Here is a 21,420-nt window from a genome sequence, read left to right as displayed (position 1 = left end):
CCTGGAGGCCTCCTTAATTACTGGGTCCCCCAGGAGTTTTTAACTCTGGGACTTGACACACGAGCCTCCAGCAAGTCACTAATTATCGCTGAGGTTCTCCACTCTGACTCTGGTTCCCACGGAGGTTTCTGCAGGTGGGTTTCTGCTCTGACGCACTGTGATTCTGCCCATATGCCTATCTCTCCAATTTGGGGGCAGCAGTTGGCCTGGTGACTTCAAATCTCTTAGGAATCTAAGGAGGAGTTGTTGATTTTTCAGTTTTCATTGTTTTGTTTTATTTTAGGCCACAGTGAGGACTTCTGAGCTCCTCACATGCCAAACTAGAAATGATTAAGTCCTTCCGCTAACTCTTTATTAAAAAAAAAAAAATCACTTCTAAACCCATGCTAATATATTTTTACTGTATCATGTATCTTGATTTACTTCTTTTTAGTTCCTAAATTCAGGTAATATAAACATTTCAATATTTTCATACAATTTGGTCTGCTGTGGTATGTTCCTGGGCAGCTTTTACAAGTCTTATTATAGTCCAACAACTTAAATCCTTTAGAATTCAGAGTTGAAGAACTTTTCCAAACCAGCCATTAAAATAATAAACAGGAAAAAACAAAATGGCAGCTTCTTTAAAAAATTAGGGTTTTTGAATGAGATATTAAAAATCATGCATCCTTAAAGATATGAATACTATCACATCTACCAATCTAAATTATGTATTTAAACTGCTAGTATTTGAAACTTTTTTGTTATTTTTCAAAAGTATCATTTTATATATATATACATATATCTCACTTTTATTAAGTGATATCTACAATTGCTGAAGAGACAAAGTGTCCAGAAGCTTTTGGTATTATGGTCAGCATGAAAGGTTACACAGTTAGTTATTCTGCATCACTGAAAATAGAAAACATTCAACTGAAGGCCCATGTCAAAATACACATTTATATTTTAAATATAAATCCTACAAAACATGCCACACATATAGGTAATCCAATATATTTCAAATGTATGTGACAGGTAATTTTATATTTCTGATAAATATTATGTACTCTTTTTATCTGTACTTAGGAATATGTTGCATTTTTATGTGAACCACCTAAGTATTTCCATGTCCATCCTAAACATGTACTGTTTCAGAAGACACCGTCTTTTTGGCCCAGAAACAAAATATACACTGAAAAGATGAAGTCAGTTCGCCAAATAATGCAGGTTTACAAAGGATTCAGGAAGAAAGCCTGAGCACTGTCACCTCACAAGCAACTGACAATGTCAGCAGTCTGGCAACTGCAGACCTGCAGAAATACTATTTTTATTTTTTCAACCTAAATTCTATTTTTTGTTTCAATCTTGTATGAAACACATGACACATACATTGTAATTACAGTGAAGGGTAAGTGTATAAAATGCAAAAAAAAACAAGTTATAAGAATATACTTGAATTAGATTTGTATAACAATAAAGCTCATTTCTGCACAAGCAAGATTACAATATAACATAACCATGAAATTTAAATCTAGCTAGAGTTACAACACTGCCAAAAATAGTTATAAAACTAAATTAAAATCCAGTTCATATACATGTGCCATTTTTGTAGAAATATGTTATGCTATAAATATTAATTATATCAAATTTATATAGCAAATCAAATATATTTTCTATCTTATATGGAATTTATTTATATAAAATATATACATTTGACATTAAATATATATTGACATCAAATATATTATATTTTGTCATATATATTTTGATGTATATATAGTCATATATTTCTATATTTGATATCAAACATATATTTATATCAAATATATTTCCTATCAAAATGCTATATTTTATGTCAAATACATAAGTATCTTTGATATTTTATATCAAAGTATAAAGGCCAATTTAGTGATCTTAAGATAAAACTCATATTTGTATGTGATTTTTCAAACACATTTCTAAATTATAATTTTTTTCTTAAAAGCCAACTTATCTTTTCCAGTAAACATTAAAAAACAACTATGGAAAAATATGGCATGCTGAATGCTGATTATATAGAGTATATATGCACATACATAAATCTGAAAAATTATACAGTGGAATTTTAGAAGAAATTAAATAATCATGTTTCAATTTTCATTATTTATAATAAGATGTTTCATTGTCATCTAAGTCTGTATAAGAACAGATTAAAACTTGTCCCAAAGCTCAAACTCATGAAAAGGATATGGCAATTTTAGGGTTGAACTACATCTACGTATGAGACCAGGTTATTCTTTTAACATGTCTCAGAACAATAATTCACTAATAAAGGCCAACAGTGTATTAAAGGGCAGACTGGAGTTATGGTGGAGAGAAAGACTTTGAATCTTCACAAAATCTCCATGAGCTGTCTTAAAATCACTATAAAGGAACACATAATTTTAATAAACAAAAAATTTTTGTTTTAAATCAGCCACTCCCCTCGACCCCCACAATTAGACTATCATCCCCTTTCTTTTCCACAGAGGAATATACAGTCTACACCTGAAAAAGAATCTTCTGTCTGAACATCCAACATGCACTGTTATTACATTTAAAATACACAACACAAAAAAAGATGCTAGAGTCATAGTCTGTGTACACGTCTCTGTGTGTGCGTGTCTGGATGGGTGGGTATGTGCGTGTGTCCAGTGCAACTTCAAATACTGCTATTAAACTCATACGCTGAACATTTCTATCATTTATGGGTAAGGCCGGAATTCAGGATAGTAAGCTACCCACTGACTCTCAGCCTCCCTTATGAAGAATGCTTTAGAATCCACAACACGAGGATTATTCTCCAGAGTTAGATATTTATTGGCTGCAGAGATGTTTGCCAGCTTGTTTCACAGCTGAAAAAGAAATTTGCAACAAAAAAACCCAAGAGGCTTAAACTGCTGAGGATTTATAATTAAAAAGATAAACTAAAAGACGTAAAGTACTGAGAAAATATCTTTGATTGATGTGATTAGGATAGCACCCTGAAGTGGGAAGGAGAAAGGAACGTTCAGTACTGCGTATCTTTAGTAATACATGTCCTCAAACCACTGGAGAAGTAAATGGCAACCCACTCCAGTATTCTTGCCTGGAGAATTCCATGCACAGAGGAGCCTGGCGGGCTACAATCCATAAGGTCGCAAAAGAGTCGGACATGAATGAGCGCTAACACTGCTCACAAACCACGGTGGGGAAAAGCTGGTAAAACTACATGAGGATATTCTGTCTCTTGTTCCACTCATGAATGAAAAGTAAAATCCACAAATTGCCTTCATTTAAACAATCAAAAAATCTTTCATTTAAAAGGCGAACATAATCAAAGAGAAATCTTATGCTATTCTAAACTAAATCCATGTTGATAAGGTATCTAATAAAATGGCAGTTTTCTGCCGTTGCAATAATAGACCAGAATAGCTATGCTATGCAAAAGTTGCCATAGTAACAATGCAAATCCTTTTGAAACATAATTAATTGCCTAAAAATTTATCAAATGGAACATGGCACTCTTCTTCAGAACATTTTTTTCATTTTCTTTTACAATATTATTATAATACATGGTATGAGCACATTTCTATCATGAAATGTTTTTCCTTAAGTAAACAGACTTTCTTGAAATTATTTCTATTTTCATCCATTAATCTCATTAGAAAGAATTTTATTTTATCTTAAAAGCCTAAAGACAATCTGCAAACATTAAGAATTCATCTGAAAACAGGATAGAAAAAAACACTTTTCTTCAATATATAATGATGACTATCCTTATGTATTATGTTCTTACCTCTACTGTTCAATCTATCAAATAAGTATCTTATTTATCCTCAGAATACTGCACTGCAGAAATGTCCACAATATAAATGACATAGAAATACAGCTGCATGTGAAGTAAAGCAAAAAAAAAAATCACAGAAAAAATTATAAATACAACATAAATGTATCTTACTCTTTGCAGTCCTTCATACCAATCATCTTGCTCAAACCAATGTGAAATGTAAGTCATCCAAGCCATAGAATGTTTCTACTTTAATCAAGGCAATTGGAAACCAGCATCAGAACAGTCAGCACCTAAAGTAACAACAATGCGTTTCAACCAAACGGGTTTACCAAACTCTGTCTCATGAAATGTTGCTCAGCATAAGAAGCTAGAAGTACAAACACATTTCAGCTGCAACAGCTTTAATAATTTAGAAATAACAGTATCTGTAAAAACAATGCTAAACCAGAACATGCAAACCTATAGTCAAATGAGAAATAAATAATAATTATGTCGTATAGTACTAGCGAATGCTATATCAAATATTTTAGTTAGGCTTTCAGTTTTCAGTCTAAAAAACATCTTGGATTTAACTTTTGCAAGAAATAGGTAAACTATTTCTAAAAGTAATGAAGTTAAAAAGTAAGGAATCCAGAAGAAAACACAAAACAACAAGAAACAGAAAATGTGTTCCATTCTTAACATCAGGAGTTGGATATAAAACTGGATTAAAGCCCTCAGGTGAAAAGCGGTACAGTGACAAGCCGATCCTGTACTTCCACCTGCTGGCACCGTTGAGAGGAAAGCCAGTCAGCTGACTGCCAATCACCTAAGCGCATCAAAAAGTTAAGCACATCACCTAACAGAGTGCAAAGCAAACAAGGGAATGCCAAAGAGTGAGGAGCCCAGCCACTGGAGAAACCAGACAGTCTAACGGCTTCACCTGTGACAAGGTGTGGGCAAGGGAGGTGAAGCCACCAAAGCGGATAGGAAGGAATCGGGTAACATTGTGACGTTCAAGTCTTCAAGGCTGATGTCAACTAGAAAATCAATTTAGAAAAACCGGAGGTCCCTGACGTTCCAGCTGAGCTGCCCTCACCTGGAAGATCGCCTCAGGCCTCAATGGGGTGCTCAGGAGAAAGAGGGGGGCAAGTCAGACACTGTCCCGAGCAGGCAGGGCACGTAGGAAGCGCTGGGCCGCAGGGAGCTGACAGGCATGGAACTCAGCCTAGGTCTCTGAAGCCTCCTCTCAAATGAAGCACAACCCTTCAGCTAGGAATCCTTCAGAGAGGAGACACGTGCCCTTACCCCCAGGGATGATGAGGAGGGAGTAAACGCAAACTTCACGTGCCTCTGGGGAGGGACAGACGCCCCCTCCCCAAACCCCAGAACAGGGAGAAGGAAGAAGCAAAAGCTGCCAGCCCTGCCCCGCCTGAGGCGGGGAGCAGGAAACTGCCACAGGCTCCCATCCCGAACCAAGACAAACCCAGACTCCTCATCGGAGAGGAGCAAAAGCGTTCTCTTACTCAGCACCCACCGCAGGTGCCAAGCGGAGTCTGGCTGCCTCGGAGGAGGGATGAAGTCAGGGAGACACACAGTCCTCTCTTAAAAACCAGATTCCCCCCAGTCATGGAGATTAAAAATCATGGGATAATCACACACAGGGGTGCTACACAGTAATTAAAAAGAACTACACACAATGAAATGAATGAAGCACATAATGTAACTGGCCTGAAAGTCACACATAAATATCACAGGATTCTGTTTATAAAAGTTTAAAAACAAACAAAGCGAATCTACGCTGTTAGAAGTTATGGAGAGTTTTCTTCAGGGAAAAGGAAGTCATGACGGATAGGAGCCACGAGGGGGAATACCTAGGATGCTCACGGTGTTTCTTTTATGCTCATTATGCTAATGTACAAATTTGCGGCTACACAACAGTCAAGTGCACATTTCTGCTGTCAGGTATATAATCTAAATAAAGAGAAATTATACACTAAAAATCCACAGCAGTGCTTTCTAGGACTAACAAAACTAAGAGGGGAAAATAAACTGAAATGAATCTGTCCACAAGTAGATAGGTATTGTATAACTAGGCTATATTTTCTACCATCACTCGGACATTTTCATTTACCTTTTTATTTCCCCCTGGAGTTTTCTGCCCCATTATGGGCCCCAGTCATTATATTTCATAATGTGTTAAGTCTCTCTCAGAAACATGCACTAATATTTCTTTAACTCACAAGTAGTTTTAGAAGCAATATCAGGGACAAGCAGGTGAGGAAGGCTGTGACAGGAATAATCTCAAAACAGGAAATACGTGAAGACCAGAGTCTACTAAACAAGGGGTGGGGGAATGAGATGGGCTAGATTAACGACGTGGATTTGGGTCCACAGGAAAATCAACAGAGTCTGATGACCTGGCCATGACTGGTTCACAGTGGATGCCTGTTAATGCCACGCCCATAATAGATCCTCTCAGTCCTTAATTCCCACTATTCCACAGGAGTGTTCCCTGAGCAATCTCTCCCAGCCGGCTCCTAAATGCTTAGAGATCTGTAGAGACACAGCTCCCATCCCAGCATTTCATGCGTTGACCAGACTTTCCAAGATATTAAATAGCTACACCCTAAGAAGCTGTGAAAAGAAGAGAAGCGAAAAGCAAAGGAGAAAAGGAAATATATACCCATTTGAATGCAGAGTTCCAAAGAATAGCAAGGAGAGATAAGAAAGCCTTCCTCAGTGATCAATGCAAAGAAATAGAGGAAAAAAATAGAATGGAAAAGACTAGAGTTCTCTTCAAGAAAATTCGAGATACCAAGGGAACATTTCATGCAAAGATGGGCTCAATAAAGGACAGAAATGCTATGGACCTAACAGAAGCAGAAGATATTAAGAAGAGGTGGCAGAACTGTACAAAAAAGATCTTCACGACCCAGATAATCACGATGGTGTGATCACTCACACTCACCTAGAGCCAGACATCCTGGAGTGTGAAGTCAAGAGGGCCTTAGGAAGCACCACTACTAGTGGAGGTGATGGAATGCCAGTTGAGCTCTTTCAAATCCTAAAAGATGATGCTGTGAAAGTGCTGCACTCAATATGCCAGCAAATTTGGAAAACTCAGCAGTGGCCACAGGACTGGAAAAGGTCAGTTTTCATTCCAATCCCAAAGAAAGGCAATGCCAAAGAATGCTCAAACTACCATACAATTGCACTCATCTCACACGCTAGTAAAGTAATGCTCAAAATTCTCCAAGCCAGGTTTCAACAATACATTAACTGCGAACTTCCAGATGTTCAAGCTGGTTTTAGAAAAGGCAGAGGGACCAGAGGTCAAATTGCCAACATCTGCTGCATCATTGAAAAAGCAAGAGAGTTCCAGAAAAACATCTATTTCTGCTTTATTGATTATGCCAAAGCCTTTGACTGTGTGGATCACAATAAACTGTGGAAAATTCTAAAAGAGATGGGAATACCAGACCACCTGACCTGCCTCTTGAGAAACCTATATGCAGGTCAGGAAGCAACCGTTAGAACTGGACATGAACAATATACTGGTTACAAATAGGAAAAAGAGTACATCAAGGCTGTATGTTGTCACCCTGCTTATTTAACTTCTATGCAGAGTACATCATGAGAAACGCTGGGCTGGAGGAAGCACAAGCTGGAATCAAGATTTCCTGGAGAAATATCAATAACCTCAGATATGCAGATGACACCACCCTTATGGCAGAAAGTGAAGAACTAAAGAGCCTCTTAATGAAAGTGAAAGAGTAGAGTGAAAAAGTTGGCTTAAAGCTCAACATTTAGAAAACTAAGATCATGGCATCCAGTCCCATCACTTCTTGGCAAATAGACGGGGAAACAGTGGAAACAGTGGCTGACTTTAATTTTTCTGGGCTCCAAAATCACTGCAGAAGGTGATTGCAGCCATGAAATTAAAAGACACTTACTCCTTGGAAGGAAAGTTATGACCAACCTAGACAGCATATTAAAAAGCAGAGACATTACTTTGTCAACAAAAGTCCATCTGCTGCTGCTGCTGCTGCTGCTGCTAAGTCGCTTCAGTCATGTCCGACTCTGTGCGACCCCATAGATGGCAGCCCACCAGGCTCCCCTGTCCCTGGGATTCTCCAGGCAAGAACACCGGAGTGGGTTGCCATTTCCTTCTCCAATGCATGAAAGTGAAAAGTGAAAGTGAAGTTGCTCAGTCGTATCTGACTCTTAGCGACCCCATGGACTGCAGCCCACCAGGCTCCTCTATCCATGGGATTTTCCAGGCAAGAGTACTGGAGTGGGGTGCCACTGCCTTCTTTGAAAAGTCCGTCTAGTCAAGGCTATAGTTTTTCCAGTAGTCATGTATGGATGTGAGAGTTAGACTGTGAAGAAAGCTGAGCACTGAAGAATTGATGCTTTTGAACTGTGTTGTTGGAGAAGACTCTTGAGAGTCCCCTGGACTGCAAGGAGATCCAACCAGGCCATTCTAAAGGATTAGTCCTGGGTGTTCATTGGAAGGATTGATGTTGAAGCTGAAACTCAAATACTTTGGCCACCTGATGGGAAGAGCTGACTCATGTGAAAAGACCCTGATGCTGGGCAAGATTGAGGGCAGGAGGAGAAAGGGACGACAGAGGATGAGATGGCTGGATGGCATCACCGACTCAATGGACATGGGTGTGGGTAGACTCCAGGAGTTGGTGATGGACAGGGAGGCCTGGCGGGCTGTGGTCATGGGGTCACATGGGTCAGACACTACTGAGTGACTGAAATGAACTGAAATGAAGACCAATTTGAAAGGTCACCCTTGAACAACAACAAATCAATATGGCTGACAACAGCCTTCAGTTATCCATGACTCTAATCACTAGTAACAAAAGGACTATCTAATATTTGTCTCTTTAGCTTGGGTCACATGATGCTTTTAATGTGTAAGAACAACAACAAAAAAATCTTAAAAATAATCACAATATAGTTTCAAGATAACCTAGATAAATAAAGTTACCAAAGTTGATGAAAGAATGAAAACCTAAATAGACTGAATTTAAATATGAGTCTAAATTTAAAACTTTCCCACAGACAATCTCTCAGGTCCAGGTGATTTCACTGGTGAATTTTTACAAATATTTAGAGAATAAATTTTACACAAATTTGTTAAGAGTATAAGAAAAAGGAATCACATTAATTCTTTATATCCTGACAAAAACCTGAAGACTTTATAAGAAAGGAAATTACGGAGGTATCACTCTCATAAGTTAAATGTAAAAATCTTAAAACAAAGGCATAGAGGTATAAGATGTTAATGGATTAGAAGATTTAATATTGTAAAGATTCTCTCAGATTTAATCTAGAGATCATGTTATGTATCACAGTCATCATAGTCAATAAATTCTTTTTAATGCATTATTGAATCTTCATCTCCTGAAAATTTAACCAAAATTCCTAAATCGAATTTCCAAACTGACCTAGTCTAAAAATAAAAAATGACTAGCACTAGGGTAATTTAATAAGTCTAAAATATCCAGCACATGTTTAGTTTTAAAACTGTGTAATGGAGTTCCAAGTTAACTGTTACTTGATTTTCTAAGAAAATCTATTTTGACTAGTTTCTTAAATGTACTGTATTTCTAAAATACCTACACACAACAAATTCAAAGAAAAACATTTTAGAGCTCTTTTTTTAATGAAAGTGATTTTTTTTTAATGAAAGTGAATGCAGCAGAAAGAGTATAATAAACTCTTCAAAATATCTGTATTTTTAGCCAGTGGTACATTTCCTTGTATAAAAATCACCTTTGTTTTTGCTATTTCATAAGACCTAAAGTCAATGAATTCTAAATGTCCCCTGAAAAACATGTGGTAAAACGCAGATGTATCTAGTATTAGAGAAAATAATCTTAGCAAGAAAGTGTATTCACTGCTATATTTAAAATGGATAACCAACAAGGAGCAACTGTACAGCACAGGGAACTCTGCTCAATGTTATGGGGCAGCCCGGATGTGAGAGGAGTTTGGGGAGAATGCATACATGAACATGTATGGCTGAGTCCCTTCTGTGATCACCTGAAACTATCCCAATATGGTTAATTGGCTATACTCCAATACTAAAGAAAAAATAAAGAAGAAAGTGTATTAGTGAACATTATATTTGCATAAATACTTGAAAACAAAAAACACTAGGACTTATTTTTTCTTTACATTAGCAAAGGCTGCCCATCCTTTCAGCTCACACTCTACCTCTTGCCTGGAACGTGGAGATGGAGGCTGAGGGCAGAGAGGATTATAAGGGTGCAGAGTGGACCTAAAAGATGGTTAAAAAGGGAGGTGAAGAAGCCAGATCCCTGGAAAATTGCTGGACTTCCTACCCTCCAACCTTGTTCATTTAATTGTTTGTTTGAGCCATTATTATTTTACATTTCTGTTACATGCAACCAAACCTCAGGCAGGCTTTTAGAGTACATAATTTCAAGTCGTATTTTAGAAAGCAGAACTAGTTAAATTAGTCAATAATGTCCATTAGTTATAACCTTTATAATTCCTTGTCTTATATAATTAGCTATCATGTTTTCACCCCTACAGGCAGACACTATTACTAAAACTCAGTCATTATTATCTACAGAGCAGAGAATATTAAATTATTCCTATTCTGCCTCACCCAACACATTATTTGCGTATGCACCTACCTCATTATTTTGGAAAAGGAAATGGCAAACCACTCCAGTATTCCTGCCTGGAAACTCCCATGGATAGAGGAGCTTGGCAGGTTATAGTCCATGGGGTCGCAAGAGTCGGACACAACTTAGTGACTAAACCACCACCTCATTATTTAGTGAAAAATGTATTTATCCAGGTATATCTGATGCATCACTTTATTCCATTCATTTCAGAAAATATTTAGTGCATAAATATAATGGCTAGGCACTAATGCTAGATGAACAAGAAACAGAAAAGAGAAAACACACACACACACACACACAACTATTCCAACAAGCTTACTGCACTGGGAGAGCTACACACACAGCAACTTCCAATAACCAGTCCATCGACCATCTTTACCCCCAACTACCCACCAGATGCCCTCTATACAACTGCTTTGTTGAAATCAGAATCCAATACGGGTCCACACATTCAATCTTGCTATTAAGTTAAGGTCTGTTCATCCAGAACAGTGCTTATTATCATGATGTGAACTTGCTGAAGAGCATCTGTTAGCTGTCCTACAAAATACCTTATCTTCTGGATTTATCTGACTGTTCTCTTGTAGAAAATAACATATATTTCCTAATGAATTTTAATGAATGGCAATTAAGCAATTTTGGCTGGAAAATGTATACATATAATTCGTATCTACATGTACTTATAAATCTATATACTTACATTCACAATAAAAATAAAAGAACACACATCATAAGGTTAATAACTGGCTATTTAATAGTAGGAATATGCAGAGTACATCATGAGAAACGCTGGGCTGGAGGAAGCACAAGCTGGAATCAAGATTGCCGGGAGAAATATCAATAACCTCAGATATGCAGATGACACCACCCTTATGGCAGAAAGTGAAGAGGAACTAAAAAGCCTCTTGATGAAAGTGAAAGAAGAGAGGGAAAAAGTTGGCTTAAAGCTCAACATTCAGAAACTAAGATCATGGCATCTGGTCCCATCACTTCATGGCAAATAGACAGGGAAACAGTGGCTGACTCTTTTTTTCTGGGCTCCAAAATCACTGCAGATGGTGATTGCAGCCATGAAATTAAGACACTCCTTGGAAGGAGAGTTATGACCAACCTAGACAGCATATTAAAAAGCAGAGACATTACTTTGCTGACAAAGGTCTGTCTAGTCAAGGCTATGGTTTTTCCTGTGGTCATGTATGGATGTCAGAGTTGGACTATAAAGAAAGCTGAGCACTGAAGAATTGATGCTTTTGAACTGTGGTTGTTGGAGAAGAGTCTCGAGAGTCCCTTGGACTGCAAAGAGATCCAAACAGTCCATCCTAAAGGAGATCAGTCCTGAATATTCATTGGAAGTACTGATGCTGAAGCTGAAACTCCAATACTTGGGCTACCTGATGGGAGGCGCTGACTCATCTGAAAAGACCCTGATGCTGGGAAAGATTGAGGGCAGGAAGAGAAGGGGAGGACAGAGGATGAGATGGCTAGATGGCATCACTGACTCAATGGACATGGGTTTGGGTGGACTCTGGGAGTTGGTGATGGACACGGAGGCCTGACATGCTGCAGTTCATGGGGTTGCAAAGAGTCAGACATGACTGAGTGACTGAACTGAATAGTAGGGAACGTATTAGTCCTTGGACTTATTTACATTTCCTAAAATTTTAATAATCATTTTTCAACCCATCCACTCATTCCAGAAATATGTACTGAGCACCAAGTAGGTGCCAGGCAGGCACAGAAAAAGAGCACCCTGCAAAACAGGTATGAATCCTGCCCTTCCATAGTTTATATTCTTAAGGAAGAAATCAGAATGAGCAAAACAAATAAGTAAACGGTGACTATTACAAGGTAGTTTGTGGCTTGGAGAAAAAGAACACAGGGTAAGAGCAAGACAGGTTCTGGAGATGAGCTGACACCATAAACTTCTAAAAGTCGGTGCAAGGAGGCCCCACAGCAGTAATGCTGAACAAGATCTAGAAAAGAGAAGACAGAATATGAAAGTCTCTGCTGGGAAAGCAGCAAAAGCAAAGACTTTGGGACAAGAGCGTTCCTGGCAGGCTTGAGAAAGAGTCCAAATAGTCAAGCAAAATATGTAACAATATGAATTCAAAAGTCAGGGTCACAGATATACCACAATGCAGAAATGCAAGGTAGTTTTCTTGAACTCCTCTTTGTCCTCTTCAGAATTTTGTAATTTTTTAAATAGAAATCTATTGCCTGTATTAATATAAAAGCCCTAAAAACATGTAAAAATTAGTTTTTAAAATCTAAATACACTGTATGCTCAGAGTTACGCAAAAAATTCTAATGAGCACAGATAGTCAATCTGTGCTCATTAGAAAACATTTGGAAATTGTAAAAAAAAAAAAAAAAAAACCAAACTGGAAGGTTTCTTTTTTTCCAAGCAGCCATTAGCCCACCAACTTGAGATCTTCCTCTGTCTAGTATACCTAATTCTAAATGACCACTATTAGCACTGATAGGTACACCCACAGATTATCAAGGATAAACATAAATTTTAAAGATCTCTAAATTGGTGCAACTCAGAGTGTGGTTCTCAGGTCTCTTGCATCACAATTAACTGAGAAACTTGCAAAAATGCAGGTTCCTGGATCACACTCTAAAGCTAGTAGATCAGACTCTTAGGATGGAGTCTGGAAACCTGCTTTTTTAGCATCATTCTCAGATAACGTATATACCACAGTACAGCATGAGAACTACTTGCTCAGTTCAACAACAGTAAAGATATTTAGCAGATAAATTGCCTCCGCTATCTTCTACTGACCAAGAGTAATCTCTTCAATTTCAATCATTCCTAAACTTACCTTTCATGTGCTTGGCAGGGCAAGCACATTATATCTGAGCATTGCCAACATATGTCGAATCCTGATGTTCTTAAAAGCTTAGATGATAAAATAGGTCACAAGTACAGTATTAACCTACGTTAAAATCCTGGATTAGATGGCAAATAGAAAAGAACAAGGCCATTATGGTTGTTGTAGTTTGGACTCACAGAATGACCACGTACACCACTATGAATTCCCATTTGATCGGCCAAACACAGAATTACATTTAAGACCAAGAAGATCAAGACACTGATTCAGAGATGTGGCAACATGAATGCAGTTACTTCATCATCCATCTACATACTTAGTCTACCGTTTAGATATATATTTTTATATTTTCCTATATTTAACCACCAAAGTGAATGATTATGAATGCAATTAGACTTTCTAGGTTGCTTCAGGCATTACAGAATTTCTTGAGCTGCAATGAAGAAATGAGTTTTAACTTGATCAAAGGCGTAATCCACTTTTCTTGAACAAGGGTCACTTATATACCTTCAATTAACCATTTTGAGAAGTTCAGCCAAAGAGAAATAGAGGAGTGAAATAATATATTTTCACTCATAAACCAAGAAGAGGTAAATATTTCACTGAAAGAGACATTATGAAAGTAAACATGTAAATACTCATTACAAAAAGATAACAGGATTATTTTTGTAATGTGTGTGTGTGCTAAGTCTTTGCAACCCCACTGACTGTAGCCTGCCAGGCTCCTCTGTCCATGGAATTCTTCAGCCAAGAGTAATAGTGCAGGTTGCTACTTCCTTCTCCAGGGGATCTTCCCAGCCCAGGGATTGAACCCGCATCTCCTACATCTTCTGCACTGGCAGGCAGATCTTTACCACTGCACTACCGGGAAATAGGGTATGGCAAAAATAAGTATTTTTATAAACACGCTCATTCCTCATGAAGGAAGATCTGAGAGGCTATGGTAGGAATTGTCTTGTAAACCCGAGGATTCCTGTCCCCCTTCTAGATAATCTGCTTTGCAACCTGGATTTTGCATATGAGATTTTAAAGTAGGGTGGGCCTTTACGCTTATCTGTCTGTGAAAATCAGGGTACTTATTTGGCTGAAACAGTCAGTTACACTGACATTTTTATGTTCTGGTCCAAGGTATTAAAATTTATTTTTGGCATGTATTGAGAAAAACCATCAAAGGAAATCAAACAGATTAAAAGCTTTCAAGCTTTAAAATGAAAAGAAATCGCTCACACATAGTCACCAAATCCAAAATTGTATTTTTAATATATGCATCCTTACACTGATAGGAGGCCAGCAATAAATCCTAACATTTAAGAAGTGAAGAGTTGTATCAGCTCAGGCAGGGCTGATACGTACATGAGACAGGCTGCTAATCCAGTCAACAGGCCACCTGTCAAAAACTATACTCTTAGCCGACACAAAATTCCCACAAAGATAAACCGATGTCATTAATGATGAAAGTGAGATATTATGTTCCAAAAGCTACTACTGAAAAATAGATGTTTATGAAACATATGCACAACTGTATTTTCAGGAATGAGTTCATTTACTTAGTAGTTCAAGGAAAGTTCTAACAGTGGAGTCACTGTGAACACTACCAGCCCCAGAGGAGGTCAGGTCCAAGGGCACGATGTACCTTCTATGATACTTCTCAAGTGCTACCTTGCATGAGAATCACTTAAGACTCCTGCGAACACTGATTCCAGGGGCTCTGCAAGATATTTGACTTAGTAGGGCCACAGCCTGGAAATGTGCATTTCTGACATGTTCCCAGGAGATGCCGCCGCTGCTGGTCTAAAGTACATGCCCAGTATCACAATTCTAGCTGGCCTCTTGATACCAAAGGGGCAGAAAGTCTAGAAAATAAATGCATCCAACTTCAAAATCTCACCCAATGATAAACATAATCCAGGCTGCAGATATAACTTCCAGACGCTTATTTCTGTCATTCAATTGTAGGTAGATGTGATAGCTATGTACACTCAAATCTCACTGGGGTACATTAGGATAAGGAATTTATAAGACAACTGGACCCCTCCCCAGTCACAGAAGACTTTGCAGGAAAACTTAAATCATATTAATGATTAAATCAAAAAATTCTACAGATAGGGGAAAACCCTTTCTAACTTTGTAAGCAAACTTTCTATATGAGGAGACCTAACACATGTAATTTGTTCATTATGTACAATAATCATTTAAAGGTAAAAAAATGATCTAAATCTTCATCAAACTTTTGGAATACTTGAAATAAAATAAAGGAGAAAATGAAGTTGGTGACATATTTTTACGCCTCTGGGAAGCAGCACAGTGCTGAGTGTTAGCGCCTGAGATGGTAGACCAGCTCCCCCTCAAAATTTCCCCAGTTTTGAGCAACTTAATTTTTATGTGCTGAATGACCTCATCTACAAAATAGTTGTGCTAATTTGGTCTCTAAGAAAGCTTCTAGCGTACATTTGGAAATGACTCCTCTAAACTTGCTTCCATGTTTACCTTAAAAATAAAATTTGTATAACTCCTTCCATTAAGACTTATGCAAAATGTTTTATCTTAACAGGTCAAAATTAAGTATTGTCTACTCATTAAGGGGCTTTCCAGGTGGCTCAGTGGTGAAGAATCTGCCCGCCAATGTAGGAGATGCAAGAGATGCAGGTTCGATCCCTGGGTTGGGAAGATCCCTTAGAGAAGGAAATAACAATCCACTCCAGTATTCTTGCCTGGAAAATCCCATAGACAGAGGAGCCTGGCCGGCTACAGTCCATGGGTTTGCAAAGAGTCGGGCACAACTTAGCGACTAAACAACAACTTCTTAACCAACTATTCAATTTTTCAGGACTCCACGTGGAGATATGATACTGGAAAATGAAGTTTTTCCAATAGTACTTCAAACATGAGTACCCAATAATGAGAGCTCTTTTCTACTTTCCAATTTGAAAGCAAGTTTTTTTGTGTGTGTGTGAGATACGAAACTGAACTTATTAAATGTAATTACAAATGAGTCTGTATGGGATACTGGCCCATGCTCACAACTTGAACAGTTTGGAAGAAAACAAGAACCTGGGCATAAGGAAAATTATTTAAGACCTATTTTATAAGTTATCCATGTCTGGGCATTCAAATTTAGAAACCAAATTCTGAATGTTGTAGCATCCTTATCAAAGCATGGAAAAATATTTCTTGCATCTTTTGATAAGAGCCTTTCTGAACATGACAATTATCATTTATCCCTTTAATAGCAAATAACACTGATGAATTATCTCCTATGATCTTATTGTGTAAGATTTGTATTACTGTTTCTGCTGCTGCTGCTGCTGCTAAGTCGCTTCAGTCATGTCCGACTCTTAGCGACCCCATGGACTGCAGCCTACCAGGGTCGCTAAGAGTCGGACACGACTGAGGGGCTTCACTTTCACTTTTCACTTTCATGCATTGGAGAAGGAAATGACAACCCACTCCAGTGTTCTTGCCTGGAGAATCCCAGGGACGGGGGAGCCTGGTGGGCTGCCATCTATGGGGTCGCACAGAGTCGGACACGACTGAAGTGTCTTAGCAGCAGCAGCAGGCTCTTCCATCCATGGTCCATGGGATTTTCCAGGCAAGAGTACTGGAGGGGGTTGCCATTGCCTTCTGTGACATATATATTTCTTAAATTAGAATATAGAATTCCAGTGCTTTAGGAGATAATTAGGCTACTAAAATCAATGTTGTTAGTACATGTAAAGTAATAGAAAGCAAGACTTTTATCATTATTTTCTAAAAAAATTATCTCACTCAAGTAGCTGACAACGTGACATCTAGATGCATGCGCCACCTGTGGCTCCAACTTGAGGCTGCCTTTTTTTGTTGTTTACAAAGTCTAGCCTATTTCAAGTTTTATCTCTCTGGTTACTGAGATCAAGTAACAACAGCCTGAATCTTGTCTCCTCATGCAACAGCCCATGTTTTACCATAAGAATCTTTGAAATTTTTCAAGTCAATCATGAAGGGATTTTTTTTTTCTTTCACCATACAATGGCATTGATCAAAGCTGATCATTGTATTTTTCCACCAATTTTTATAACTGAAGTTACAAGTTCTTCTTGAACATTTAAGTAACCTCAAGGAAGAGAAAGGTTTTCCTTTAGGGTTTGTTTCTCTGCAGAGTAAATTCTTTGGGGAATTTATCAGATTCTCTCCAGGTATCCATATCTAACTTCTTGCTCATAAATCTCCAAGGAATAGTCTCATCAACAATGAGAGAATAACCTCCATGTGATTGTCACAGAACATCACATAGTCTTGGATGTTGAAAACTGCAAGACACTCTTGGTCTAATATACATTTCAGTTAGTAATTTATTAAGAAATCCCTCTCGATCTCATAATATGATTTCCATGGATTAAAATATTCTCATTAAGATCTCTGTTCCTGAAGAAACACTAGAAACAACATACATGACTTTTCTTTAATATGTCAATCTGCTAAATGGACTAGATATACAAAATATAAGCAGAGATAATTCAGGAACTGCATAAAGTAGTAGCAATGTTTGTATACACATCATTGCCATGAATGGCTGGGTAAACATATTATTCAGCAATCTGGTCAACTGTTACCTTTCTTGTTTATTAGGTCTGACTTCAAATAAATTCTAGAATACAGGAAAAAAAGTGAATCTTTCGAAACTGAATTTCATTTTAGTCTTCACTATAGCATTTAGGCAAGTAAAATCAGGTAGTCTTGAGAATTTGTGCATATTTTGCTAACAGTGACAATCTCATCACTCATGTTGGACTTCTAGTATCTATTTGGGCAAAAAGAAACAAAAATAAATAAATAAAACTGTTCCTACTCTTTTCTGAGTAATATAAAAACTGCTGTGGCTCATCCTTACCCAGGCTAAGGGTTTCAAGGTAGAGTATAGAAAACAACAAAAACACTTTAGCCCCAGTAGTCCATCTACTGAGAGCTGCTGCTGCTAAGTCGCTTCAGTCGTGACCAACTCTGTGCAACCCCAGAGACGGCAGCCCACCAGGCTCCCCCATCCCTAGGATTCTCCAGGCAAGAACACTGGAGTGGGTTGCCATTTCCTTCTCCAATGCATGAAAGTGAAAAGTGAAAATGAAGTCGCTCAGTTGTGTGCGACCCTCAGAGACCCCATGGACTGCAGCCTTCCACGCTCCTCCATCTATGGGATTTTCCAGGCAAGAGTACTGGAGTGGGGTGCCATTGCCTTCTCCAAGAAGAGGAATTTAAAAATATTATTTTCTAAATTAAATTAATCTGTCTTTCTGATATATAAAATTATTATGTGACTAGTAGATAACAAAAGTTTTAAGTACAACAATAATTATTTTAAAAGAATGACGAGTTTTTCTGCAGGGTACTTCTAAAGGACTCAGACACTGACAGACTTAGAAATGTAATCTCTCTCTTTAAACCACAGTTGGAGACTTTTAAATAAATAAATATATATACATATGTGCGTATATGAAAGTTAGAAAACATGTGTGATTTATTTTTGATACATGACCCAAGTTATCACTAAACTTCATTCAAATCAATTGCTTTTAATTAATATAGTAAAGAAAAAGTTTATATATGTATAAACTATATTTTTAATACAGTAAAAAAAAATTTGGAAATTAATTTCTGAAAAACAGGAAAGATTATATTTTATGATCTACTTAAGACACCCTATGCCTCTGACATTCAATGCTGTCTATTTTTCTTGAACACATTTCCTTTCAACTCAAAGACTTCTTGGTACAACCTGTATATGAAGACATCCTCAAAGGGGACCTTACACAAGTGCCCGCGGACACAGCAATAAGAGTTCCAATCTAGAGCTAGACGCACACAGACCGAACCAGCTTAAAACACGACATCGAGACAACGAGCCTTGGCAGGGTTGTAGGTGACACTCCAGGGCTGTTCAGAGGATTCACGGCTGGTCGCCGCGGCACCGCGTAGTCACCAGGTGTGCGGCGCCAACTCCCGGGGCATCAACGCGCGCCAAGCCCCGAAGGACTCGCGCACGGCCCCGCGCCCCTCCCGCGACACCACGCCGTCCGACGGCCGCTCCCCTGCAGCCCGCGCCCTCCCGGGCCCCTCGCCCGGCGGCCCGCCGCTGCTTACCTGGCCGAGGAGGCGACCACGGAGGCGGCGGACTGTGCAAGGTGCCGAAGCCCGCCCGGGAGCTGCGCGAGCGCGGCGCCCGGACCAGCCCCGCCGCGCCCTCCTCTCGGGAGCCGCGGGCTCCGAGGGCCCGGGAGGCGGGCGCCGCGGGCCGGGCCTCACGTGACCCGCACGCCGACCGCTGATTGGAGGGCAGGGGGCGCGGCGGGGGCTGCTGCGCTCGGAGACCAGGCTCCCGGAGGTGGTTACCTGGCAACCCAGAGTCTGCTCGGAAGACTAGATTCCTGGAGTTTGTGGTGAGGCTCAAAGTGGGGGAAAAAGCAGTGAGCCACCGGCGTTCTCACCACCTAACACACATAGCTGCTGCTGCTGCTGCTAAGTCGCTTCAGTCGCGTCCGACTCTGTGCGACCCCATGGACGGCAGCCCACCAGGCTCCCCCGTCCCTAGGATTCTCCAAGCAAGAACACTGGAGTGGGTTGCATTTTCTTCTCCAATGCATGAAAGTGAAAAGTGAAAATGAAGTCCCTCAGTCGTGTCCGACTCTTAGCGACCCCATAGATTGCAGCCCACCAGGCTCCTCCATCCATGGGATTTTCCAGTCAAGAGTACCCGAGTGGGTTGCCATTGCCTTCTCCTAACACACATAGAGTCTTCACATAATACATATGGATCCTTCTTCTAGGAAAATGAGTCAGATATGCAGTGAATAAGTCACCTCACCTCCTTGAGGAGCCTGGGCTTCCTTGAGCTGAGCCTCCTTCAGAGGCTGTGAGTTGAACCCATCACCTGGAATGTGAATACAGAATACTGTCTATTGGGCACTTCGTTATTGTCTGATTGGGCTCAAGAAGCTCTGTGCAGTACCCCTATGAAAGCTATTTGTCACTCTTAGTGGGTTTGTGTGTAATTAGTTTAGCTCCCCTCAAAGTGTGCAAACTGACATTTTCCTGGTGGAATCTGGTTGAATGGAAATGGTACTGTCATTCACATTTCCTTCTTAATAGCTCTAAAATCTCTTCATTGCCAATGGCCTTTATCAAACACACAGGAGAAAATAAGCCTTCAGATACTCGGAATGAAGTGTGTTTAATAACACTTATTGAGCTTTCACTATATGTCAGACTCTGAATAGTTAATAAATTAATGATTTACTCCAACCAACCAACTAACCAGGGACATTCATTCCCTAGACTTAATCCTGACCCTCTTATGCCATAGACTTTTTTCTTCCAAAGTATTCTGCATAGTCTATTACCTACCACGGCATTTAACATTATATTTTGCAAATTAAAATTGGCTTAAAAGTTACCTCTCCACATAGACAAGCTTTTTAAAAGCTAGAATCAGTTCTTACAGGTCTGTTCCCTTCATTCAATAAATGTTGGCTCGATGGATGGATAAATAAATAAATAAGCACATACTCTACCAGAGAAAATAGAGGACAATGCCTAAGTACATATGATGTGTTAACTCCTAAAATAGGGTTATGTAAAAGTTCTGTGAGATAATTTCAGATGAGGGAAGGAGAAAGTTTTTTGTCATTGTTTTCAGAGAAACTTTCAATAAGTGATATTTTAGACAGGAATTTAAGAACCAAATAGATTTTACCTGTTGGAAAAAGGACTGAACATACTGTGCAGCAGGAACAGCATGGTCAAAAACAAGATGGGTAAATGCGTGATTGATTTAACTAATTTTGGCTTGTTTGCATTCTCTGGAGAAGATGAAGGTAGATATGAGGGGAGAGAGAAATTGGTAAAAGATTAAACTGAGAAAATTGGAAACCAAATTGAAAAGACATTGAACACCCTAATTAGGTTAGACTTTAACCTCTAAAACCAGAGCTTTTCCTTGAGAAAAGTTACCTTCAAAATGAGGGTATGTAGGGTACAGAGGGAGAAGGCTATGGCAACCCACTCCAGTACTGTTGCCTGGAAAATCCCATGGGCGGAGGAGCCTGGGTCAGAGAGGACTGAGGGACTTCACTTTCACTTGTCACTTTCATGCATTGGAGAAGGCAATGGCAACCCCCTCCAGTGTTCTTGCCTG

At 39.0% G+C, this 21,420-nt stretch overlaps 1 protein-coding gene across 6 annotated transcripts in view; it reads right to left on the bottom strand.

Moving 5' to 3' along the window:
• The window catches only part of WDR17 (WD repeat domain 17), a 70,044-nt gene extending 50,541 nt beyond the window's left edge, over positions 1–19,503 (bottom strand). For 4 of the 6 annotated variants that reach the window (XM_070781655.1, XM_070781659.1, XM_070781660.1 and 1 more), the window contains exons 1-2: positions 19,371–19,498; positions 3,938–4,059 (exon numbers count right to left, since the gene is read on the bottom strand). In XM_070781655.1, the coding sequence (XP_070637756.1) occupies positions 3,938–4,003 (66 nt within the window). In that variant the 5' untranslated portion in view covers positions 4,004–4,059; positions 19,371–19,498. Of the gene's footprint in view, positions 1–3,937; positions 4,060–19,370 lie in introns of all 6 variants that reach the window. The other 2 variants (XM_070781656.1, XM_070781657.1) reach the window with 2 other exon arrangements.
• Positions 19,504–21,420: the final 1,917 nt, after the last annotated feature.

The sequence above is a fragment of the Bos indicus genome, chromosome 27 (assembly GCF_029378745.1).
Source record: "Bos indicus isolate NIAB-ARS_2022 breed Sahiwal x Tharparkar chromosome 27, NIAB-ARS_B.indTharparkar_mat_pri_1.0, whole genome shotgun sequence".
Classification (NCBI taxonomy): Eukaryota; Metazoa; Chordata; class Mammalia; order Artiodactyla; family Bovidae; genus Bos; species Bos indicus.
The sequence above is the reverse complement of the archived record's forward strand: the minus strand, read 5'-3'. Positions and strand labels throughout refer to the sequence as shown.